Consider the following 26,783-nt stretch of genomic DNA (forward strand, 5'->3'; position numbering starts at 1 on the left):
CATAACTCACTTTTCATCTCTTCTGCAAAATTCTGGCTCTGCTTTAGAGACTGCTTGATCGTATTTAGTTCTTCTTCAAGTTGGTGGATCTCTTGCAATTTTTTTTCAAGTTTACAGTCAAGGAGGTTTTTCTCCTGCTTCACTTCCTAAAACAAAACCAAATAAGACCACATTTCATGTGAATTGCCAAGAAGATCAAAGAATTCAGTTCATTTAAATCACAAGAAAGATATTCCATTAGGTCCTACTAAGTCTTTGGGCAGCTATGCCTGGGTTCCTAAGCACCGCTTGGGAACATAAGCTGAAGTATTCTTAACTAGTTGACAGCATCTGAGAGATGCTGCCAGTTGACATAGTTAGCATACCCCTTGTTTGCATAGAGCAAACAGCTCCACATGACCTGCCCCAAACAGATCGAGACAGGACAGGACATATCCTACAAAATCTGAGTTGATGAAGTTAGGCTACTTTCCCAAAACAACAAAGGAAATAAATCCCTGCAATGGCATCAAAATTAACAAGAAATTTATAGATCAGATTTCACCTATCATCTCATGTAGAGACAAGTTCTCTTTCCACTGAACATCATCATCATGGCAACACTGGTCAAATTTTATTTAGAAATGCTTGCTCTTTCAGACGGTCATTTTGCCATTAAGAGTATTTTCTTCCAAATAAATTGAGTTAAAAAAAACAAAAACCCAAAACAAAACTATGTAACTACATTGCATCTAGGAAGCCAAATAAGAGTTCTTTTAAGGAAATTAATCCTTTTTCTCCAAACTCCTGTGCTGCTGGACAACAGATGGCATGGAACTGGCATGGCCCAATTGGAAACAGGCCATCAATTATTCATCCGTTTACTGCTAGCAGATGGGCAGCAATTCACAAAAGCCAAGCTCAAGAAATGGAAAGGTCTGCATGAAAAAAATTAAAAGCTTGCTGGCATGGCCGGCTTGATTTTGCAACAACATAAATAAATCACCCTCAGAACATGATTAAAATTGTCACTGTCACTAACAGTTACCTTCCCTTCTACTCATAGCCTTCCCTACCCACAGTTTAAAAAAAATTCAGTCATATATAAGTTTCAATGAAGAAAGTTTTCTAGTAATCTTAACAATAATTTTTTCAAAGAAGTAAAAGCGTCCAAACTTCTTGCATTCAAAGCACCATATGCAGATGCAATACAAGTACATGAACTAAACAAGCCTGTTCATTAGAAAATCTAGGGTGATCTACGGAAAGAAAAACAAACAAGTTTAAGGAATTAAAATGGCTGAAAGGTCCAATGATTTTGATTTGGTGCAAACATTCCCAATAAGCAGCACTCAGCAAAACCAGGAACCCATAATTTAATGGACTAAGTATCTGATAGTAACTGGCCATTTACACTTTCCAAAGCTATAAGCAAAAGAATCGATTTGGTTTCAATTCTACTTGTACATCGTATTACTGAAGTTAGTCATTCTGCAATTGTCCCTTGAAAAAGCAAAAACCAAACCAAAGCAAACTCCAGAACCTATATACAGATAGTACTATTATTCTGGAGAAACTCTTCACAGGGCAGACTTACGAGCAGTTTAGGGACTGACTGACCAATTTTTCCAAGAATAGTTACGGGTTTGCTTGCACCATCAGAACGTAAACCATATGCTAAGATGCCAGAACTGCTAAGCTATTGAGATATCACCATTGCAAAGCTTAGTAGTCCTCAGACTAAGCATATCCTGTATGTCTCACAAGTGTATCCGTTTTGCAACTTTTTTGGAACATCAGTCTTATTATACAGTAAGGACTAAACACAGCAGTGGATTAACCAGCGGAAAACAACTGTATTCTCCACTGGGTAGTTAGACTGTTAGTGTAAGACCGCAACAATTTCCCTTTAATAAAGGAAAAGAAATGCCAATCTGACTCTTGTTTTCTTTTGCTATAAACAAAATCTACCATCAGCAAAGCTTCCAAGACTTCAAAACAATTTGATGTAATTTTTTGCATTATACTTATTTATGAGAGTGAGGAAGACAAGCCATGCCCTAAGTTCTGCTGAAATATACCATGCTTTCTCACGTGCGAGTCTTAAGATAGAGAAACGTAGTGTTATTGATCTCTTCAAATATTACAATCTCCCCCAGATTAAGCTTCTTTATAAATTTATTGGTCATGTTCTAATACAACATCACTGTCATCAGCTGTTCAATTGTCTGACCAAGACAAACAATATAAAGAAAAAATCTGACTATAGTTACAGCCTAGTAAGATGGATACAAGACTGGCAGATAAAATGAAGCACTCCCAAGAATTTGCAGCAAAAAAGGTATTTCCATAAATTAGATGCTCTCTGACAATGGGATCTCAAAAAACTGTGTCAAATCTAACCTCACTCCATAAATTCAAAGCCAGAAAGGGCAAGAGCCCACAATATCTGATATAAACTATCTTTCTTTTTTTTTTTGGTCTAAAAATATGAAAGATTACAGTAAGAACATGCAGATGCTTGATGGAGGCTTTCCTCCTCTGGGGTACATTGGAAGAACAAAAATTATCTTGATTAGCCTTACCACTGGAAGGCACTGGTTACCTTTATTTACTGAATAGGTTTCAAGGACCACTATCTGGCATCAAGGCCAAGTGGCATGGAACAGCCCATATCTGTACCACTAAAGTCTTTTCTGTCTTCCAAAACAGGTGGCTCTAACCAAACCGCTTGCTGGGAATAGTCCCAGGCTCATATGAACTCCCAAACTGTGCCTGGGAATTGTATGAAAGAGTGCTAGTCAGCTGGGCCAAAGCCATGCCAAGTGCTGTTCTAACAATTAACAGTATAAATAGTCACATTCCAATAGCTGGGAATGTTCCCAGACATTGTAATGTACCAGCACGAATGTACCTAAAGTTTCTTAATACACTAAAGCTGTACCAACGTTTGTGCTGATCTGAACAAAACCCATTATTTTACTTTAAATTTGTTCATAGAATTTTGACAGGTAAATTTTGGCAGAAATTATGCCAGATTATTTTATATCTGCTCATGACAACAGGCAACAAGCAAAATAAGTGTTTAAATAAAAAAAACTGACATGGATTACATAGGTATTGAGCTCTCTTTTTTACTTCTAATTCTCCAAATAAAGGATAAAATTTGCATTGAGAGGTCTCTAGTGGCACAACTGTAACAATTTCAAGTGTAGCTGCTCTAATTGCCACCAAAGCAAAACCATATAACTAAGACAAAGGAGACATTGAAGTGAAAAGATTTCTGCATGCGTGAATATGAGGTAGTACGGCAGCATCCAAAGACTTCTCTGAATTTATGTTCATTTGGGAGAAAGTTTTTACAGCAGTCTATATTTGTTGGACTGTGTTTCTTCTAAGAAAAATGCATTTTTTATTTTTTTTTTTTTTAAAGAGGATATAGTAAGTCTTTGTACAAAATTGCTGAGTTTGGCAGCGTGCATCAAAGCAGTAGTCAATGATTCTAGAATTTACTTTTAAAATCAGACAAGGATTGATATATTTTTGTTTCAGGACCAAAAGCAAGAATCTCTTGAAACAAAAACCTATTTTTGATAAAAGATAAGTCCAACATGAACTAGAACCATATCAGCAGCATTACAGGAATGAGTCCTAACCACGCAGTCAATTCGACAAATAACATTAATCTACATGACGTTAGCGAAGACCTCATTTTGTGTTACAACTAAGATACGTTATTAAGATAATCCATAAGAATGTTTAAAGATTGCTTATGGGAAAATACGCTATGTGAGTAAATGCTCAACAGTATTAGTGTTTACAGACTGCCAATTTATGCTATTAATTCTATCAACTACTCCTCTGCATTGGTTACCTCAAAGCTTCTTGTCAAATCAGTTTCCTTAGCCCAGGCTGCTAATAAAGCCTGCTCTGCTCTGCACAGCTTCTGGGTGAGATCACAGGTATCATGTTCCAAGCGTTGTTTCACTGCCATTACCTGTAAGAATGTTGAAAATCGACATTGTATTCACAGGCATATATAACCTTTTTTTTTTTTTAAACTCCCATTCTTGAACTCCAACATTCTATTACAAAATAAAACTACATTATTTTATCCCACTGTGAACCTAAGGTTGCTTTACTGTGGTTTAGAAAATAGCAGCTTATTGCCTTTCCACTCCCTTGTCTCTGACCAGAAAGATGGTATGTCTCTAAAATACATACATTTCTAGACTGTCTGAAATTGGATTAATACATCCAATTTACAGCTACATCACCACAATGTTACCTGTAGGATACAAATGAGATTGGGAATGTAATAGCCTTTTTGCTAAGCTATGAGAATCAGAAAGTTAGGATCATAACTGCACTTATTGCTCCATTGACACAGATTTTATAAAAACTGAACAGGTTTTAGTTCTTTCAAAATAGTCCTATAACGGTCCAGATTAAAAAGGAAGGAAATGCTATTATCAGGTCAAAAAAGGAAAAAAAAGTCTGTTCTGAGGTCATTAGTTAATAAATAAGCTTTCTTGGAGAAAGAACTAAAAGGCACCTATTTTTCTCTCTATGAAATCAATTTCTTCAGTAAGCATATACAAAAGAATGTGCATATAAAGAAACCTCCACTGAAAACATTTGACTGAATGTATTCCCATGGCTATATTTCTAAAATAAAACAAGCTTGCAAGAAAGCTGTTGCCAGTTTTAGAAATGTTGTTTCAGTTCAGCCTGCCTGCTAATGGGGCTTCTCAATATAACTTTAAAAAACTTGTGGCCCTTTTTAGAAAGCCAGTTACCTCTTCTGTTTTATAGCTGCTCTCAAGAGTTTTTTGAGGCTTTTAAACATTCCTCTTTTCTGGTCACCCACTCTTCAGGCTTGTGCTGCTTTCTAACTTCCTTAAAATTGTGGTTTTGTGACAACTAATGTGTTCTAATAGCTAGTTGCTGCCAAAGCTGTGGAAGACCTCCTTCGTACTGACGTTCCTCCTTACACGAGCCCTGACACTCATGTGATTTTGTGGAGAACCAGTTCAGGGAGTTAAACTGATAGTAAACATTTGTGCCTGTGTACACATATGCTAATTTATATATAATTTTTTCTTTGCTCTTTTAGCTCCTGTATCAGCTCTCTGCAGGGTCACATGAGGGGTAGCACTGCTAAAAAAATAAGTACCAGGAGTGCATGGCCAGGGTGTATGAAATGGGGCTGTTGTTCCAAAGGGCAACTACCTGTTGATCAGTTTAGCTCTATGATCAAACTGCACCTCTGCATGTTTTCTATATAATGTGTTTCTTGTGATCAGCCTTAGCTGCTCCTCTCTCAAATCCATTTATTTTAGCTGCACTGTTCTGCATTTACATCTCCTTCCCTGTGGGAAGTGGACTAGCCCCAAACTTTTAAAAGCCTGTAATTCACATTTAAATACATACTATTTCAGTGAGAAATGGTAAATACAAAACAGCTAATACAAACTGTACAAAACATTAATACAAGTCCCATTAATTATTTTTTCTTTATGTATAACTAAATTAAGGCAGTACTGCTGAGACAACTAAATACCAGCTCTAGTAGAAGATTTTAATATAAAAAAGCCTACTTTGTCAAATTCTGCCTGCAGAGCATTGAAGTCATTTTTGGCTTGCTGTAGCTCCTGATTCAGTTTGTTTCTTATCTGGTTGCACTGCTGATCCAGTGTTTGTAAGGAACGTTGCTGACAAGAGAGTTCCTAGAAAACAGTGGTACAGTAGCAAAGAAATAAACACATAACTACAACAAGTCTCTATTTTGGTTACTGGAGCAATAACAACTGATTTTAATTAGCAGATACTGCCTGCTTAGAGACACTTGTCTTACACAGTAAACAACAGTTTAAAACCAACTTTGATGCATGCTGCAAGTGTCACATGGGCAAGAATGGCCCTAACTCGATTTATGTCATCTGCTTAAAAACTCCATTACAGCAACATTCCTATCACAAAAGGGGGGGAATCTCAAATTAGTGAAAGCAATGGTATTAAAATTCTTCATCTTAAAGATAAGTTTCGTATAAGAATTACATTACACTACAAGTGGACAAATTAATCTCTACTATTATTTACTTACCATACTATAGGGTTGATTTTTTTCCTAGGAAAATTAAAAAATAGTCTTAAAATAATACCTAGCGTGGGACTGAGCAACAAGATAGTCTTACAAGGGCAGTCATGAAAACTGCACAAAAAATAGTGTTCCCAAAACAGACTTCCTGAAATCTGTAGAAAGACAATACAGTTCGTGTGGATCTTACGACATGCCAAGTAGGCATCCATTAGGATAAACAGCTGTACTTGTCATTTCTCATGAGGCCTGTTCCTATGCCTTTGGACCTTATAGTTCTGATTCTGCAGATTTCAGAGGTTTATTAGGATGTAAAACAGTAAGAGGCACGAGGGCAATAAAAAGCAATGAAGGAAAAAAACAGGATATTTATCAGCAATTATTGCTATGCAAAAGTTGCAATACACTCTACTAACAAATTCTAAAATCCTTGTGAAGGGGAAAAGGCAATAAAGCTCTTGTGCTTCTCTTAGAGTATAGGCATAGTTTCTTCATACAGGCAAGCTGCTTCACTAAAAGACACAGTACTGTACTGTCACCACTCAAACAATACAAAACAAAGGGGGGAAAAAAAAAAAACACAAAAAAAACCAAAAGAAAGGAAATGTTCACAGTGAAGGAACTAGAGCTGACATTTTCTGCAATGTGGCTCTGGCGCCCAGGTGCATGAACCCCCTGCACACAAGTCAGTGTATTTTAGTCAGTCATACCTGAAATGATGCCAGCACCCCTTACATTCTGCTCGAGAGCAAAAACAGGACAAGAGGCCCAAGCACTTCATACACCAGTAAGACATCCAGTAAACAAACAGATCTTGTTTATCAGGGAAAGCATGGATGAGCGTGGAACTGTCATAAAACCTGGAAAGATCAATGTTCATGTATGTGTGTGTGCCTGTGTGTGTATGTATATCTCTGTCATTTAGCATTTTTCTACATAGAACCCAATATAGATAAGTCTGCAACTGCATTGCCACACAAGAAGGTGACAGAAGCACTATACAATTTAGAAAGGAAAGATGTGACACCAGCTGGGTGTCATAGTAGCTGACACTAGTAACTAATGCTGAGTAAAGTACGTAATTGCTCCAAAGAGCTCTTCTGCAAACCTCTGGTCAGGAGCATTTCGTGAGCTCATGCAAGGAGGCCCTTTGGACCCTAGTGCACTCATTAATGAAATGATTAATTCAATGTCTTTATGTCCCAACGCATTCCAATAATTATTTCTAAAGCTGATGGACTGAAAAGACTCTGCTTTCTAAGCCCTATGTGTTACAGTGTAAGAGAAACTGCAGAAAACCTTTCTTTAGATGAATGCTCAAAACAAAAGAAGGGCTTCCTCTAGTTTTAGATGTCAAAAAATTAGTTATGCACATCTAAGCTAAAAGTGGAGGCTCCTTCCATTGCCAGCAGGCAAACATTCAGCTCCAGAGTGAAGATCCACATCTAATCTGTCTGGAGTAACCTGCCTTCTGAAGGTGCCTCTGTCTCTGCAGAGTAAAGTACAGGCCTAAGTAACAAGCTTAGACTGACACCTAGATTTCAAATGTCTGAAGTAAGGCGATATGAAATCGCACCTTTTCACTATGAAGCTTGGATGGAAACATTTAAATAAAATTTGTGAGAGAACATTGGAAACTATGCCCTGATGCAACTGCAGCTCTGAAACTAGCCTGCATTACCATCTCGGAACAAGGCCCAGAGCTTCTCAGGCCTTTCTGAAAGTTCGTGAAATGCATTCCTGGCTCTCACCTTCCTTCTAGAAACAGAAATATAATAAGGAACACACCAGCAAGGCTCTACAGGATGGAATTCAGTAGGACCAGCACCAGTATCTAGGTTTCACAGAAGGAAAGAGTCCCTCCCTGAGGAAAACGCACAGATGCCAGAATGTGTAAAACAGAGCCTTTACATTGGACTTGACAGCCAAATATTATAAATAAATGAACATTAAACAAACTTTGTAAAAGCCTATAACAGCTCACAGATCACAAACATTACAGAAAAAAAAAAAAAGAGTTCTTTACAGTTAATGGCCTTGCTGAACAACCTAGAACAATAGTATGTGGATTTATGTATTAGTCTTACGAAGGCCTTTTTGTTTCTGACTAAAAATAAATTTTGATTCACAGGAGCGGTTCCTGCACATGGCACCTAAACTGCCTGACATCCAAGCTATCAGCTATTGAGACAAGCTGTAGCAACAAACAACCCATGTGGAGGATGATGTGCTGCTTTCCTGAGAGAATGTCTCAGAAATACCATATTCTTAAATGATCCCACTGAATAAAGTGCCAGTGCCCAAGGGGCATGGATCAGGCATAGCAGAGCCAGTATGGACTGGGTTTGTAAGGAGAAACCATGACAGAAGGTTCATGGGCCTTCAAGCCATCTTTTGATGAATACAATTGACTGCTATATTTGAATCTTTCAACAGTGGTTTTTTTCATGCTATAACTGTTCAAACACAAAGATCAGTTCTTATTTACCACTTCTAGACAAGGTTCAGTATCTTTTTGAGATCCTGGGTTAGCATCTAGACTAACAGACTTTGTGAAACCACTTTTTCACTCAAGAGCATTGGTAGCAGCACTGTTCATCGGCCACTCCAGCAGAATTCTTCTGCCAATTATTTTATCATTCGGGATATACCTTGGAGAAAAGGTTTCAGGTTCAACATTTGACATAACAGCAGTCTTCTTCAGGGCAATGCCCTTACCCAATCCCCAAAGCAAACTTAAAATGCCCATCTGAAATGGCACTATCACTGTCTTGGATTTCCTGACACTGATTATGTTATTAAGCTTAAAAAGAAAAATACAAAGAGTTTAGACCTAATCCAAATCAGTGTTAATGCTAAACATAACTTCACTCCAGAAAAGTTCCTGGGATACTGCTACACTTTGTCTCTCTGCAAGAGCTGGCACGACAGAAATGAAAGACTTATCCCACATTTTACCATCTTCTGAGCATGAACCAAAATTAGAATAATAGAGATATAATCCTAAAGAAATTATGTTCTTGTATGCGAAATGCATGAAAAATTAACTCAGATTCCACAGAAATAGCTAAGGCAGTTATTAAGTTTGAATTCACATATACGTAATTCTGTGAACAATGAAGCCTAGTTTCTCATGGATTTGTATCTCAATTGGGTGTCTCGCACATATTCTCTATTGTCTAGTGAATACTAACATAATTCTGCATCTCTCCAACAGCCTCTCCCCTCTATTGGGATGTTTGTTTCAGTTTTTCAATTACCTTTGCAACTTTTACCTCTCTATCAAATGTGATTGTAATTAACTGAAAAGCAGATACACAAAATAAGCATGTGATTTCATCTCCTCAGGAAGTCAAAATTAAAAAGTTCTTCTTGCCTTACCTGTTGGTATTCCTTTTCCTTTGCCTTTATTTTCTGTTCTAAAGACTGACGAGCACTCTCAGCATTTTGTCTTTGGCAATTCAGTTCTTCTGACAATCTTTTCACCTTTTGCTCCATCATTTGGACCTATAATAATTTAGTTATCAATCACAAGTGTCAAAAACACAAGTGACATTTTATTTAAATTGATATGCATTCATATAAAAAGACTGATTTCACCTACTACAATTGTTCTAGCATTCATATAACCTACAGCAAAACTTTATCTGGTACCATAAAAATTCTTAGCAATCCAAAGTACTAAACTCATACTTGCTTAGGTTAGTGAGAATACATATATAGAGAGAGAATATATATACTTTTTTATATATATAGTTAGGTGTATATATATATACACACACATGTATACACACACAAAATAATAAAAACATCTTCAGAAAATCAGTGTCTTTGACAGTTTACAGAAATGTACCATATCTGACACTAAAAATAGATTACATTTTCAGTACCTCAGGTTGCTATGAACTAAAGAATGACCACTAACTGCTAGACCACTACATGTTTAGACTGAAAATAACTGGATATTCCACTGAATTTTAGAGTGATTCAGCACATTGATTTGGATAGGAAAAAAACAGGCAACTATCTTAGTCTACTTCAACAACAACAGAAGAGTGTTTTTCACAATTTAAACTTTAATTAAAAAAGAAAAATCAGTAGCCTATGTTCTAGGTTAACCTCCACGTTAAGAGTATTTCAGCTTATCTAATTCAGTTTATTATGTTAATATTACATTACCTAAGAGAGTGAAGCAATGTCCACCTAACTCCCTGAACAGGAAAACGCATTTTTATTCCAAAAACTAATCTGTTAATGCAAAATATGTACAATATTTTTTTTTCCCCCAGGGGGTAAGAAAAATGGCAAAGGGTGAACAGGACTGTTTTCTTTTCCAGCAACAGGGGCCGTTTAATGAATTAGTGAAACAATAGTCTGTCTGTGTCATAAGAAAATAAGAAGCAGGTAGTAGTATTGGGATGTCTGGTTATTAGGCACAGACTGCAGGGATCGTGAGCTCCTGTGAGATCACATGGAAACTTGGCCTGCAGAAGGGCTGCAGACCTCACAAGATGTGAAAATACTTGATAACGCAGAGGAGGTGCTGTGGTCGAGGTCTGTGAAAAGTACCAGTGATAGAGAAGTGCACAAGGGGTGTGCCAAAATTAAATTCAGGCTACAAGGCAGGAAACTAAAATCCAGAATCTCAATGTAGTTCTACATCCAAAGCCCGGGGGCAGGCAGAAATCCAATTTCAGTGCAAGAAAGAAGAAACAGAACAGAAAGGAGCAATCTTCAGATGGCAGGACCAAAGGAACCTTCTGGAACAAGATGCTGTGCTGCACCTCAAGGACGGGCTGCACCTCAATGCAATGGGGCCAGTCAGTCCTACTCCTCATCCTTCCCCAGGCATGTTTCTAGCTATATAACCTTGCCCCTTCCCTTGCGCTGGATTCAACGCCCCTTTGATTCCCTAGTAAAACAACTCAGCTCTCAAACCCGTAGAAAATTAACAAGGCAAAATTAAATACGTAATATTCTAATCATTTAGGAAGTTGAATCAGGTCATTTGGGGAATCAAATAAATGAAAAGAAAGACTTTTTCAGAGGAATTGAGCTGTTAAGTTGCATCAGCCGTCTTCCCACAAACTCACTGTGATAACAGTGTCTTTATGTAGTCAATGGACTGTGTCAAGAATATGATTTTACCTTACTCCCAGCCAAGACTTCCCCTAAACCAGTTTCTCACAGAGCTAGCAATAGCCAAATGTTGCTGTCTCTCAAACGGCAGACTGATTAACGCTCAACATGCAATGGTTTATTTTTTAAGGACCAATATAGGAGTTGTGGGAAACAGCAGTTTTCCAATATACTTAGGTCGCATGTAGAAACTTGCTGACAAAGATGGGTAACAATTATTATATCCTGAGAAGATACACACAGAAATGTCTTTTTTCCTATCCTGTAGATGAATCATAGTAGTAGAAAAAAAAAGTAAAGAGATAGATGGAAATATGAAGATTCAAGGAATTATGACGTCTGTGCACTACTTCCAAATTTGTCAAATGCTGTGAAAAAGAACTTTAGGAAGGTAATGCAACTTGATTAATCAAGAAAGAGAAAACTCTTATCTTCAGCAGTTTGAATTAAATGATTTTAAACACTGGCATTCTCTTCTTCTTCGCGTGATTATGAGCAAAAATCTGAACCATTTCATATTTTTATATGTATGTATTTAAATACACTCTGTAAATTCTTGCCTAAGCAAATTGTACTATCCTATTGTTTTTTTACTATGAGTCCAAACTCCTTAGGATTAGGTCGTGAACTCCCATTTAGAAACTACATACATTCTCAATCTTGCATGGCATTTTTACCTAGATTTTATTTTACACAAGTAATTTACAATCCAAAGACTGTGCCCCCACAACATTCTGCAGTAAAAGCAAGATACTGATTTTCAGCCAAAGTTGCATCACAGAGTCTATTTAAGGTCAGAACTTGCCACCAGATGTCATTGTTGCTCTACGCAACTTGATCAGAAACTATTTTTCAGAATTCCAGTCAGTCTTGCCTGAGGATGAAAAATATTTCTTCAGGTGGCATAAGAACCTTCCAGAAAATGGGCGACTGCTTGCGAGTATTTACATTTTTACAGGTAATACATATCAAACTAACATACACTTCTCAAAACTTGATCCTCAGCAAATGCTCAAGGAACTTATCGGAGAACCTTGGTTCTTACTAAAATGGCTGAAAACTGACACACATTAATACTGGGAATGAATTGTAAGGACAGTCAGGAGATGTATGATGCAACGTTTTACCTGTGTGGTAGCTTGATCAAGTTGTGTTCTCATTTGAGTCAGTTTATCTCTGGTTTTGTTCAGAACTTTATCCTTCTCTGTTAATTCCAACTTCATTCTGTCCAGCTGCAGTTCAGTCTCTTGATGTTTATTCATATGGGATTTCTTCACTTTTTCTTGAGCTTGCAGTTGTTGTTCTAGGTCTTTAAGAGTGGAATTTAACTCTGAATTTTAAGAACAGTAAAGATTAAGGATATTTTCTGCTTTGAAAAGTACATCTTCCAGGTACTCAAATTTCCAAGTGTCTACACATTCTAAAATATTTAGTATGTTTGATAACAACCCAAGCTCCTGACACAGGCAGACACCCTGTAAAATGTTCAGCAAGCTAAAACAAAAGTTTCAACTCTCTTCTACTACTACATCAATGACTAAAACTATCAAGACCAAAAGATAGTTGACACTAAATCAATAATTTCCACTTTGTAATATATGAGAACACAGCAAAATGCAGGGTCAGGCACAAATGGTGCAAAGGCAAAGACAATTTGTTCCTCGGCTGGTTTGGTTTTGTTTGGTTGGTTTTGTTGTTGTTTTTAAACACACAGAAACATGTCACTTGACATACCTATTTTAATTTTTTCATTTTTAAAAAGAAAGATAGCCACTACAAACATTTGTTTGGGGCAACTGTGAGCCTCTGCTTCCAAGAGGCTTTTCAGCTATCTGGCATCTGTAAATACAGTATTTATATTTTAATTCTTTTCCTGTCCCAAAGCAGCATACATATAAAGCAAAACCAAGTAATCTTGTCACAATATACCTCAGTAAGAGTTTACCTTCCAAAATCACAACATAATTTTACAGCAGAAAACATCAGTCAGCTACAGGGAGTGTTATCCAGAATTACTATTATCTGGTAATTCTTTTTGTTAAAAAAAAAACCCCAAAACACCCCAAAAACCAAAACTGTCTTCCTGATGCTGAATTTGTATGGCTTCCAAGTTGAAAATGCTGCCTAGATTGAAGTTTTACATGTAGGTATTTGAATAAAGAGTTTGGAGAGTACAGGAACTTGTAAAACAGTCCTACAAGAAACAGTTAGTGGAAAAGCTAGTCCAAATAGTAGGCTTAAGTAATTGTTCACCAAATCCACAACAAACTGTTTGCTCTCTTCCAACTATCAGATATCAGGAATAAGTATTTCTTCATGTCAATATGCGCAATACAAGATCATATCTTGCTTTTTCATTGTACTTTTTGCATCATACTTCATTCTGTGCTTCCAGTAACATCCATTATGGACCAACTCAGTTATGTATTAAGCATGTTCAATCAATTTTTAACACAGGTATTGCTCAGCCATAAATCTCAAGAGTCATACAAAATTAAGAAAGCAATATAATTGAATTTAACAGAGAGATGTAATGAAATCCTGAAGAGTTTTTTAACTCTGTTTTAAGAGAATTGTTCCATGAGCAATAGAATTATTGGAGAAGACCATTTTCCTTTTATATGATATCCTCTACCCACCCCAAAAATACGAACTCCTCCCTTCTAACTCTCACACCCCTTACGTAAAAGATACCACAGCTTGTCGATAATCTCTGTGTACTGGCTGATCACTGAAAATACACACACCAGCAGCCAACTGGGCTAGCTGCCAAGGCAACAACAGGTATCTCTCTCTTTTCCTCGCTAAAGCACTAATTTCAATACCTCTCTTCTACCCACACACTAGCTTTCATGAAACCGTATAGGAGACTGCCTCTGGATTTTAAAAACATATATCAGATACCTTGGTTCTGTGCTTTTAGCTGGATCATGAGTGAAGAATTACAATTCTCAGCAAAGCTGTTGTCGAACTCGTTCTTCTCTGATATTGTAGTAGAATTTGTTTCTTTTTCCCATGGAAAAGAGGATGTTGTAGAACTTCCCCTTGCAGGTGTTTCTTGATTTCTAGATGGTGTCTTTTCTTGTTGCCATGAAAACACAGATGAGGAAGCCTGATGCCGAGCAATCTCCCTGTGACTCAAAGAGCTTTGAGGATGAGGCTGATTTATTTTCTGTGTCCAAGAAAAAAAAAGGATCTACCTTTACACAGCTCCATATCCAACATATAACAAAATAATTAATTTATTAGTAAGTAGATAATAGGTCGTGGTCATTTCACGTTTTTATAACATCACATCATCCACCAGTGCAAACTACGGATTCGTATAATTATTTTTTACACTACATAAATAAATTTAGCCCAAGTATCCAAGAATAGCTGATACTTCTAAACACAAATGAGGATCTCCAAAAAAGTATTTTGATCTGTGTATCTTTATAAGTAACTTACCCAGATTTTTATCTTTTTCAAGGGAGATCCCATTATTTACCTCCTACATTTTTCAAAATCAAAGCCTACATTTTTGCAGGCAAGTACTGACAGAAGCAAGCTGCAAGAAATATAGAAGTCTAAACATATCTGACCCACATTTGTTTCTTCTGGACAAACACAGGTAAATTCAGAACAGACTTTTTTATTTAAACTTATATACACAGAATACTCCAAAATTGCAATAATAAAATATGCCAGGTACCAGCTTTCAACCTCTTCCCACAGAAAAATTAAACAGAGCCAGAATACTAGGTGTTTCTTCCTCCTCCTTAAGTAAAAAAACCCCTCAAACAGTAAAGCCCCTATTGTATTTTTTAACTGGATTTTCAAATGTCTCATTTGAATTATTATTTTTTTTAAACTAAAGCCCTAAACAAGGTAATACCCAGTGTGACTTCTCAGTCCAACCCGAGAATATGTTGTTATGTAGGAATAGTTGTGCTAAGACCAGAAATCTGTATAGTACAGAATGCTGTGTCCAATCCTGTAAAGTAACTTGGTTATGGATAAAGAGCATAAAAACCTAACCATGCATATAGTAATCATTCCCCTTATATGCCATTTAAATTTACAGAGTTTCTGAGACAAGTTTGAATCCAGGAAATTAAGGGGAATTAATAATCATTTTTACTGAAATACTTTACATGTACTTTCTCTTTTGGATCTGTTTGCATTTTGGCTTTTTTACAATACTTTGTGACAAAGAGTTCTGCCCTTTAACACAGTACAGTGTAATAAAATAGTTTTTGTTCTGAGCCTGCAGAGCTGGTACTGTAATTATGCTTTATGAAAAGCAGGAAAATGACCATTCCCTGTTTCCTCTCTTGATCCTCACTCATCTTTGTACCATCCACTTCTACCATATCTGTTTGGAGATGAGATGAACAGAATTTGCAAGGAATATTCAAGATCCGAGAGCCATTTGGCTATATATGGGCAAAGAATATTTTCTCATTAGTTCTTAATTCTTTTCCTAAAAAATTATTTCATCATTGCTGAACAGAATATTGAAGTTTCCAGAGAACTAGCCACAATAATTACTGAATTGCTCCCTGGAATCATGTCATTAAATTTGGAGCCTGAACATACTGGGTGTGCATTGTTCAGGTTATGTTTTCCAGATGCATTACTTCACTTTTTTTTTTTTTTAATGTTGAATTTTATTTACCATCTTAATTATTGCAATTATTTAGTATTACAAAATACTGTGTGGTCTTCAACCATATTATTCAACTCTTTTTCAGATCACTAATGAATATGTTGAATAGCACAGTTCTCTTCACCAATCTTTTTCAGGCTCCACTGTTGATCATTCCCCAGCTGTAAAAACTGACCATTTTTTGCCACTGCCCTCAATCTTTACCTTTAAATTCACAAGAACTCCCCCTTATCAAAATTGTTTTGGTTTTTGTGTTTTGTGGATATCCAATGACATTATGCTGAGTCACACAACTCACACGTTCTCTGATTTATTCTAAAAAAAAAAAAAAACCTCTGAAAATATGGGAGGCATGATTTTGCTTTACAAATAAATGGTTGATCTTTTCTCCATACACCATACCTACATATGCGTCAATAAACTTATTGCTTTAAGTTTCTAACAATTTCCCCAGGACAAAAAGTTGGCCTGACTAAACTACATTTCCAGGAATCAGCACTGTAAGCTTTTTTTAAAAAATGGCATCATCCTTGTCACCTTCCAGTGTCAAGAGAAGAATGAAATGTCGCACATCACAGTGATTCAGTAGTCCCACACTGCAGTGCCCTATCAATTCATGGGTAAATATTATCTGTATCTGGTGATTTTTTTTTTATTACTATTCATTTTATCAATCTATTTTAAGACTACTTCTGACTTTTCAATTTGAGGCTGTGCCACAGATTCAACCCCAATAAAGAAAGGCTCCTGATACAGAAAACTTTTTAAGCCTTTAGAAAGTAAATACCAAATAAAAAGTTATTTCAGCTTTTTTGCAATGGTCCTTTATTCCTTGAGGGCTTTCACATCTTAGTCATCTATTGGCCTCAGAGATTCCCTAATACAGTTCCTACTACTTATGTGTTTGAAAAATTCACTAGTTTTTATTTGCTAGGTGAGTTATTTCTCATAATTTTTTCAAGGATATTTTATTATCCTACCATATTTAACCTGGCAAAACTGACACTGTTTTCTCTTGTCCTTGCTTGCACAAGACTTCCAGTTTTTGAAGGATGTGTTCTCATTTTTAATGTCCTTCTTTCTTTTGCTATTCAATTATGCTGGCTTTTCTAGATTCTCCAAGATTACTTTGGAATGGCAGTACACACAGATTAATTCTCTTTTTTTTTTTTTTAATTAAAGTTTAAGTGATGTAGAATATATTTCACTAGTTTTCCACTCCATTTTCCAAGTTCACTTAGTAGTTACTTTCTTAAATACCACACATACCATTCTCAAGAGATACGTACCTTAACCTGGATGGTTCTCAGTTCTAATTCTAGCTTTTTTCTTTCTTGTACTTCTTTCTTGTATTTTTCTTCTAGTTCTTCAAACTTAGCATCTACAAAGACATGATGAATACTTCTTCATAATCTAACTTAGTATATAGGTAATCTTTTCTAGCCTATTGCTATCACAGGAATGATAAAAATAAACAGCTATCAGAAGTGTCAGATCATGAGGAAGAAACAACTGTATATACAATATGTTCAGTAATTTAGGACCTCAGAAGTACACTGGTGGGATATCTGGAACTTGACATTAGAATGAAAACACAGCTGTTAAAAGTAAGGCTACAATGCCAGAATTTTACTTTTTTAATCTCTCTCTTTCTCTAAAAAAATATGTGTATATATATAATATATATACCCATTAAAAAAAATATATAACACAGAAGTGTTACATTATATATACATATAGATTATATACTTTTTCTTTTTTTAAAGTTTTCCTACCAGCAGCCCAATAGCATTAATATTACTAAGAAATGACCAGAAAATAAGGCTGGATCTTTTCCTCGAGTTCCTTTCAAATGCAATAGGAATTGGACAAAGAATTTATTTAGGATTCTTCCGCTGAAATTGTAAGAGGAGCATATTAGTCCAAAACAAAAGTCTTGCTTCCCTTTTCTTGAATTTGTATATAATTCTACAACTCTCTTAGGAAAATTCTAGAACTAGAATGCTACAAAGTATTCTAGGGAGCAGTTGAGGGAGGTGATTGTCCCACTCTACACTGCACTGGTGTGGCCCCACCTCGAGTACTGTGTGCAGTTTTGGGCGCCTCAGTGTAAGAAGGACATCAAACTATTAGGGCGTGTCCAGAGGAGGGCAACCAAGATGGTGAAAGGTCTCGAAGGCAAGACTTACAAGGAGCAGCTGAGGTCACTTGGTTTGTTCAGGTTGAAGAAGAGAAGGCTGAGGGGTGACCTCATCTCAGGCTACAACTTCCTCAAGGGGGGCAGTGGAGGGGGAGGTGCTGATCTCCTCTCTTTGGTGACCAGCAATAGGACACAAGGAAATGGAACAAAGCTGCATCAGGGGAAGTTCAGATTGGACATTAGGAAAAGGTTCTTCACTGAGAGGGTGGTCAGTCACTGGAACAGACTCCCCAGGGAAATGGTCACATCACCAAGCCTATCAGAGTTCAAGGAGCATCTGGATGACACTTAGTCATATGATTTAGTTTTAGGTAGTCCTCCAAGGAGCAGAGAGTTGGACTCAATGATCTTTATGGGTCCCTGCCACTTAAGCTATTCTATGATCTTAAAGAATTTAAGACTCCAGCTTTCAAAGGAAAAAACCTCTCCAGCAATACCATTTTAAATACAGTTAATTAAATCATTTTAATCTAATCTCCATTTCAGGAGTGCCATGCTTAGTGGAATGCTTGACATTGCCACTAACTATTCCCCTTTTCAGATATGTATAAAGAAATTAAAAGGAACAAGAAAGTATCTCAGATTTCCCATCGGAGTAAAATTGAGACGCCAAACTCACAGAACATTTGTTCACAGCAAAGAAAGAGGTAAACAGCATGCGTAATATTGAACCCACTAAAATTCTTCAGCATAGACAGTGTAAGGGCATCTGGCTACAGAACAGTTCTCCAGTTAAGGAAACTTCCTTCTGCTTTTCCAGCTCATTCAAATATTTTAAATCTATTTGATGTCACTAATTTGAAGATAGAAGTGATGCTTTGAAATGGATACAGTGCATAAATTGTGCAGATTATCATGCACAATAATAGCCTAAATAAAAAATAATCCTCTAAGAAATAACACAAATAACTGTTGACTGAACTTTAGTTAAAGTGCCTGTGGTACATGAAGGAAGAAATTTGCTCTTCACTACATGAAGGGAAGAGCTGACACTAGGAACAGGCATTCAAAAAATTGCTGCAGTCTGTTGATGGATATTCCTATTACTATTCCATGTCCATCAATGTAGTGCTGAAAAGATGTAATATTTGCAATAAGTGTTCAATCTGCACTAATAATTTTTATACTTGGAACCTACGGTGCTATGAATTAGACAGTCTCATAATAAGCTATATAATAGGGACTAGGCAACTCAGTACAAGTGTAATGTTCAAAATACTCCTCCACTTTCCAAGAAAACTGACAGTTAACTATCTGTGCTAGATGAAGAAAAAAAGTCATTTACCATTATGACTTTGAACTGGTGTTAAAGGAGCAGTAAAACTTTTCTGTGGAGTGCCACTGAATGATAAGTCTCCTGTAATCGATGTTTGCTGACTTCTCTCAAGCTCACATTTGTATCTGTTTAGGAAAGAAGCAGCAGCAGAAGTTAGTAATGGAAACTAAAAGGTTAATTATCTATTTTTAACAGCCTGAAATACACAAATAAATTATATGATTCTAAGAACTTACTTTAAAGATCAAGTCAAGATACATCCACTGAAAATTTTTAGGTACTATAACACAAATATGAAGAATATATTTTATTTAGAGTTTCAATATATTTAGTCAATTACATAGGAGTCAAAGCTAAAAACCAAAACCAACCAACCAAACCCCAAGTAGATGAAAATCAGAACTGCTTAAGCTCTCACTGTATGAAGCTTTAGTCCAGCTAAACACACCCAAATCACTGTAAACACTGAGAATATAAAACTCCTACTCTTCAGTAAGCATCTTTATGATAGGAAACGTGCTACTTTTATTCTGTGTTCTGATACTGCGCACTTTGAGAAACCTATGCATACCTCATGAAAATGGAAGGGAATACCCTCCACTTGACAGTGTATTTTTCACGTGTACCATTTACATTGCTACCCAAAACACCACAGCAGACTACCCATTCCAGTGACTTTTGTGAGCATGAAGGGTTACAAGCTCATGCAATGAAACCAGATGACTAGCTTGGAGGTTATACAGCAACTTTCATCCTGCCTAGCAAGCACAGGTTGATAAGACAATGGTTCCAGGCTGCAGCCCATCACATTAGTGACTCCACAACTTGCCTTTCCATTTCCCCCTCCCTTTTACAGCACAACACCAAGAACTCCTCTCCCAGTGGATTGTCAGTTGCTGTGAAGTGGTAAATGATCAGTTACCAGCATAAATCAAAACAGAACCAAATACAAAATCAAAACCAATTGCCAAGATCAAGCTACATGTAGTAACTGATGATCTTTCGTAGTGGACAGCTATGCAAAGTAATATAATGGGAAGGAGACAATTCAGTAAACTGGACTTAATTTTGGGAATGGATAAATGGAACACATATCCTTAGCCCACAACCTCTCTGGCCCAACATTTGACAGCAGATACAGAAAACATGCATGGTTCCATCAACCCTGTTGAATCTCACTAGATTCCTCTTTGACAGATCTCAGGAATTCCTTACCCAAAGCTAGTGTTTCTACATGCCGTAAATTGTTTTGTTGAAGTTTAGAATCTTCTCACTGCAGTCAAATACTTCAACTATCTTTAGTTTTTCCAAGTGGGGGGCGGGTGGAGCAGCAAAGGTAAAAAACAGGAAGACCAACACAGCTTCCTCTGTATTTGCTTCTATTAGGACATGTATGAGGCATACCATCCAAAAGTTAAAGGAAGTAGACATACTTCAGGCCATAAAAAAAAAACCAATAAACAAACAAACACCAAGCCATTAAGAAACCTGGTATCACAGACTCACCCCCCTCTGTGACAGTAATTCTGCATTACTAGTACTAGCACAACAGTTTATTGCATAGGCAGGATACCTAGCCTTATTGACACACACAAAGTTTCAGAAATACTTTTATTCAGGAATGGAGGGTGCCTCTAGTATGAGAGCAAGTTTAACAGATAACAATATTCACTTCACTATGGGCAACTGTTCCATTTGTATAGCACCCTCAGATGAAGGATTTTAGATGTGTCTGCATTACAGAAGATTCTTTTATTGTATGAATTGCATTCCACCTCTACAGACAGTACACACATATTGTCTCAGTAATAACAGTGTTTACAAGTTGAAGTGTTATGAATTAGGCACTTCTTTACCAAAGCAACTGGATTCAGTGATTCAGTCACAGCACCATTGCTTTTAGCAGCTTCCTCTTCCACTCTAATAGGTGTTCTTGCCTCCTTCTTCCAGCAGTCATATTTTATTGGTAGGCTTGATCTTACAGACTTAATTGTCCACATACTTTCCTTGCAACTCCAAGCTCTTTGCAGGTTACTTTTGCCAAGTGACTCAGTTGTGCTAGCTTTTTTTTTTGTTGTTGTTTAAAGTCACAGAATGAATGGCTCCCTTTTCGCATGACACTACAGAATTCCCCTGAATTAAACAGGAACTATAGGTGCTAACTGCTTCAAGTGGCACACAGATTTATGCGGAAGTCCATATATGCATGTGTGTATGTAATAACAGGCCGATGTTTTGAGATTTTGGTCACAAAATCTGAATGAAGTATGAGATAAAGAGAAACTAAAAGACTGTGAAGGATGCATTAAACGAGCAAAACATGAGAAAATAACCATTGTACATACATTAGAGACATATAGCAAGTCCTCACCTTTTCAGTTCTTGTTCTAGCCTTTCGATGTCTTTCTTGCTGGAATTCAGCTGCCCTGACTGAATGTTGACTTGAGATTCTTTTACTTGAAGATCATGTGATATTTTCTGCTTTGCTTTCTCAAGACTATCACACAATTCCATCAAGCTCTGGTTCTCTCTTTTTAGTGTTGCAGCTTCATTTTTTTCATTTTCAACCTAGTTGGAATATAGACCATTTCAAAAATGTCTCAAGTCCTCTCTACTCTCCTGTGCAACTATTATCTTCATAACACAAAGTTTACATACTGTTATTTTCTTCCTAGCATTTCAAGATCCTGACACCACTAAAAACCTCAGCTATACATATTGTTTAAATATTTTTGGGTGTGAACAAAACCACAGTTGAATTTCCTAAAATTCAACTCAGTAACATTAACAATTTCTATTGACTAGACACAAGCTCACCAAAAAATTCATCAATCCTTAAATACTAATAATCCACACTAGTCCACATTCTTCACTGATCATCTTGCTTCTCTTTCTAGCCTATCAACTTTAGCAACCAGAATACCTTGACTCACTCAACAAAGAACGCACAATGATTATCAAGAGTCATGGCTTTGAAATTGGAAATAGAGCCTGGCAGTAGAGATGTCCTTCTCCTCCCCTCCAGCTTCTGAGGGGAAGTCTGTAGCTACAGTCAGGCTACATCTTTACACAATGGTATCCTTTTGACTGAAAAGTATTGAGCAGTAGCCACTGCTTCTGAGAGTTTTAAAGCACATCTATTTGAGTGCACCCCTTCTTTTTGTTTGGGGAGCACAGCAGTTCCTCTGGATGGTTGAAATAAGTACCTGGAAACTCACAGGAAGAAAGTCAAAGAAAACTACTAGGCTTAAGTTTTGCTACAAAGTTGTACCAACTTAAAGGGAATAAACGGCAAACTTTGTAAATTGCCTCTGAGCTGTATTCAAACATTACAAAACAAAATTTAACCAAATGGGTCACTTCTGATCTGAAGCATGGCAGGACCCTGACCAAGAAGTTCTCTGGTTTCCTGGCTAGAGGGCTGACAGGGTAGAGTCAGATGAGGTGTAAAATTACAGCCCTAAAAAAAGAAAAAGAAAACCAAATCCCAAAATACAGTCTCTACAAGCAAAAAACAGAATTACATAAACTAAGTAAAAGATGATATGTATCTGCAGGCAAGGTGAATCAACAAGAGGCTGTCAACTGTGCAGCTCTGTTTTATATAACAGGCCCAGTCATTATCAAGATTTTTAACAAGCGTAACAATAATTTCTTTTCCTAATCATAAAGAGGTGTAGGAAAGCCTCAAAGTAAACATAAACACCTGGAGATGGACAACCATGCCAAACACGGATAGGAAGCAGGAATTCTATAACAGTCAATGAGAACTAAACAGAAGGGAGAAAATGATGATGAAGTAAGGTGAAGATAAGCAGTTTATATTTCTATGCTACTTTTCCAGTCAGTCAGTGGGAAGAAACAAAACACTAACCCATCTCCTAACAACCAGATAATAAATCTTTATAATTGTGTTTGGCATGGAGAATGGCATTTTAGAGTAATGATGGCAGTACCTACGTTACCTTCTGTTTCTGTTTTTGCAAAGCTGCCTCCAAAGACTCTAACTGGAATTGTCTTTGCTGACGCTCCTTTTTAAGCTTGTCTACTTGACTTTCCAGCTCATGAATCTTCTGAAGGACTCTGGGGGAGAGACCTTCTTTCCATTCCTCCACAGCCCAGCTCATATTGACAGGATTCTTGTTTAATACAAAATGGATAGTACTATGCCTGAAACACAAAGACAGCTACAATTAGACCTTGAAAGAGGTTAAATAAGCCGCCCTTTTAAATAAATTGCATTTTTAAGCTTAGCAGTGATTAGAATACAGTATTTCACAACCATGCAGGCTTCCCGATCTAAACACCAAGCAGCAACTTTTAATATTAGGTCCTATTTTGACACACTTCTGTCCAGTTAAGATGAGATTTTAAAACCTCACGTTAATCAAATCTCCTAACAGTAACAGGGTTTATATTCTTATAATTGCATTTGACTGCTGTATTTCAGAAAGTTTCTCTCCACATCTTATTTTGATGTTCACATCGCAGAAAGTCATTAGCACTTACAACTGCATTGTACTTCAGTGGTGTTTAACCTGAAAGCCTTGCAAAAACCCACGGCCTTGTTTTAGGTGGCAGCTATGCTTCTTTCTTTACAGAAGTTTTCAAACCAATACGGCTGAGCTCGGGCCACCGAGAATGCTCTCTACTGGTAGAAACAGCTGTACAACACTTAGTCCTTAAATACAAGTTTGACACACTCATACGATTTTATTTTTTGTTGTTGCAATGACTGCGCCTTTAGAGGATCTGGCACGGCCTTACTTTCTCGAGACACCAGCACAGCTCAGAGACTATTTGTGAGAGAGAAGTTACCTCAAAATAACTAAAACTAGAGATCAGCGACGGACAGACAGAGCCCACTCAGGACTGGGGGGCTCGGGGTGTCACGAATCTCAATGGGCTTGACCCTCGGCTCAGGGAGCGGCTCCCCGGCTTTGCCTGCTGCCGGACGGCGGCACGCCGTCCCCTCACGGGGACGCATCGCGCCGAAGGCAGGCACCGCACGCACCCCCGCCCTAGGGGAAAGCCTAGGGCAGGCCCTGCTAGCTAGCGCACCGGCCCACTCGGGTTGCCTGACACCCCCGCCACCGGCCGCGCAGAGGCGGACAGCCGCCCCGAGCCCCCGACCGACCGGTCGCTCCCTCACTGTTCAACGCCGACTGGGGTCCGGCGGCAATCACCCGAACCTCGGCTGCTGGCTGGCAGGCAGGCTCCCTCGGCTCCGGCTCCCACAGGCCCTCAACGCCAGCGGCGACCAGCGGAGCGCGGCCGGACGCCGCAACAGGACGCGCTCCCCGCCGCAATTCAAAGCTGCCGCTGGCCCCGGCGGCCGTTTGGTGCACGCCCAAGCAATGGCGCGCCCGAGCGCGCTGATTGGTCCCGCCGCGACGCCGCTCGCCATGCGGACCTCGCCTCGTTAGCAATGAGGGCGCAGCGCCTGGTCGCCGGCCCTCGTGATTGGCTGGTTCGGAAGCATTCAAACTCCATTGGAGGTGGCAGCGCAGGGGCGGGGCGGAGGCGGCTCGTGATTGGCCCCGGAGGCCGTTGCCCGCGGCCGGGCGGGGCGACCGGCCTTGAGGGAGCTCCGAATGCCGCCCCGGGCACCGCGGCGGGGGGAGAAGCCGCGCGATCGACGCCCTCCCGCAAAGCCAGCCCACCGGGAGAGCCCCGCGGTACGGCCCGGCGGGGCGGGAAGGAGAGGGCTGTGAGGAAAGCGCAGCCGGAGGGGCAGCAGGTGTCGGGGAAGGGGGCGGGGGCGTAACGGCAGCGTCAGACCTTTTATCCAAAATCACTTTCCCGATCCCACGGAGAACCTGAGTTTTGAAAAAGAAACGAAACGTGTCCCGATGCTGTCCTGATGATAACCCATTCACTTGAAAAGATCTACAGAAGGATCACGAAGTGGTTTAGTACTCAGTTCTGCCCAAACTGCTCCTGGGAGCTGGGTTTTTTTTGAGGGGGGGAAGGCAATTCAGCCCAATATGGCACATTTTCTACCCTAAAATAGAAACACAAAGTAAAAAAAGAACACTTTTTCGAAGTGTTTTCTAACGCGGATCATAGAATGCAAATGGCAACAGCGAAGCCTTAAGGATTCTAAAGCTTCTGTGAACTTCCCTGAGTGCCCATGACTGGTTTCCAAACGCTTCCTCTGGCGTTCCCCTCCCTGTCGTCGTCGTCGTCGTCCCCCCCCCGCCCGACCGCCACTCTGAGGGGGGTTTCGGGTTTGAAACACAATGATGTTTTCCATCAGAATCTGGGAATTACTGATCTGATTGTCATTCCACCTAATTAAATGTCTTGCCTCTCGTAATCATTTCGAGAGTATTTACTCAAGCACTGTTCTTTTAATCATATTTAGGAAATTAAGTTAAACAAATCTTCCTTGATAAGTTAAACAGCTCACCAATCAGCTTGCAAGAGCTCTGATTATAAATAAATATGGTGCAAAAAACTCACTAGCACATTGTTATAAAAAAATCTAAACTAGCTGCAGAAGAAAATGCCATCGAATCGATGGAACTGATCCATAATAAATACCCCTTAACAAATGACAATAATAAAAAAAAAAAAGCTAGAAAATTCCGTGGTGAACTTTATGCACTCTTAGAGGTGACTGTGCAGGCGTTACTGAGGGGACGGCACAGAACAGCAGAGGAGCAGGAACTAGTGGAAGAGTGGGAAACCCCATAGTACTGGCAAATAATTCGTGAAAGCTGAGGACCAGTCTGAACTGAAGGGGATCTGCCACTTGGTGGACAAGGGGCAAATGTTCTGTAAGAAGTAAATACTCGTTATATGTTATATTCAGTAAACGTTTCTCATTTGACAGTAACAAATGTTACTTAATTAATTGTAGCTTAATCAATTGTAGAAGTTGAAGAGTTTTCAGTTACTGCAGATGCTATTATAGTGGGACCACTGATGGGCAGCGAGCACTAGCATTTAAACTACTGCATCATGATGAATCCCTCAGGGAAGGCTTCAGCGAAACAGCTTTAACTTCCAAGAGTGGTGGCATATTTTTCAGAAGGGGAAAAATGAGTAGAGAGAGCCTTCAGTGTTCTTGCAAGGCATGAAAAACGAAAATCAGCTGGTGTGTGCAAAGCTTTTAAGATGCAGTCTGATGAATACCTGGATAGCTGAGGCTAAAAAAAAGGAACCTGACCGCTGTTGTAAACTTAAATATGAGAGAACACTCGTTCTGAAGCCTATTTCTAAGAATGGTCAGATTTGTATTGGGTTTCTGTTGATAATGATTTACAAATTAATACTTTCATATTTGGCATCCTTTACTTGACTATTGCAACAATTAACTAATTATCATGAAAGATAAAAGGACTCATGAAGAGTACAGAAACTTGCTCTTTCTTTTGCCTTATCAACCTTATTTTGCACAGTATCTTCGTAAGTATTATTAGTTATCAGAAGT

General features: G+C 38.3%; 1 protein-coding gene across 1 annotated transcript in view; it reads right to left on the reverse strand.

Moving 5' to 3' along the window:
- Nucleotides 1–24,636, reverse strand: part of CENPF (centromere protein F) — a 44,302-nt gene extending 19,666 nt beyond the window's left edge. Inside the window, 11 exon segments of the mRNA XM_050893654.1 lie at nucleotides 11–146; nucleotides 3,854–3,976; nucleotides 5,580–5,708; nucleotides 9,461–9,586; nucleotides 12,346–12,548; nucleotides 14,123–14,390; nucleotides 17,159–17,250; nucleotides 19,355–19,470; nucleotides 21,717–21,913; nucleotides 23,311–23,515; nucleotides 24,538–24,636. Coding sequence (XP_050749611.1) covers nucleotides 11–146; nucleotides 3,854–3,976; nucleotides 5,580–5,708; nucleotides 9,461–9,586; nucleotides 12,346–12,548; nucleotides 14,123–14,390; nucleotides 17,159–17,250; nucleotides 19,355–19,470; nucleotides 21,717–21,913; nucleotides 23,311–23,472 — 1,552 coding nt within the window. The 5' untranslated portion in view covers nucleotides 23,473–23,515; nucleotides 24,538–24,636.
- Nucleotides 24,637–26,783: the final 2,147 nt, after the last annotated feature.

The sequence above is a fragment of the Gymnogyps californianus genome, chromosome 3 (assembly GCF_018139145.2).
Source record: "Gymnogyps californianus isolate 813 chromosome 3, ASM1813914v2, whole genome shotgun sequence".
NCBI lineage: Eukaryota > Metazoa > Chordata > Aves > Accipitriformes > Cathartidae > Gymnogyps > Gymnogyps californianus.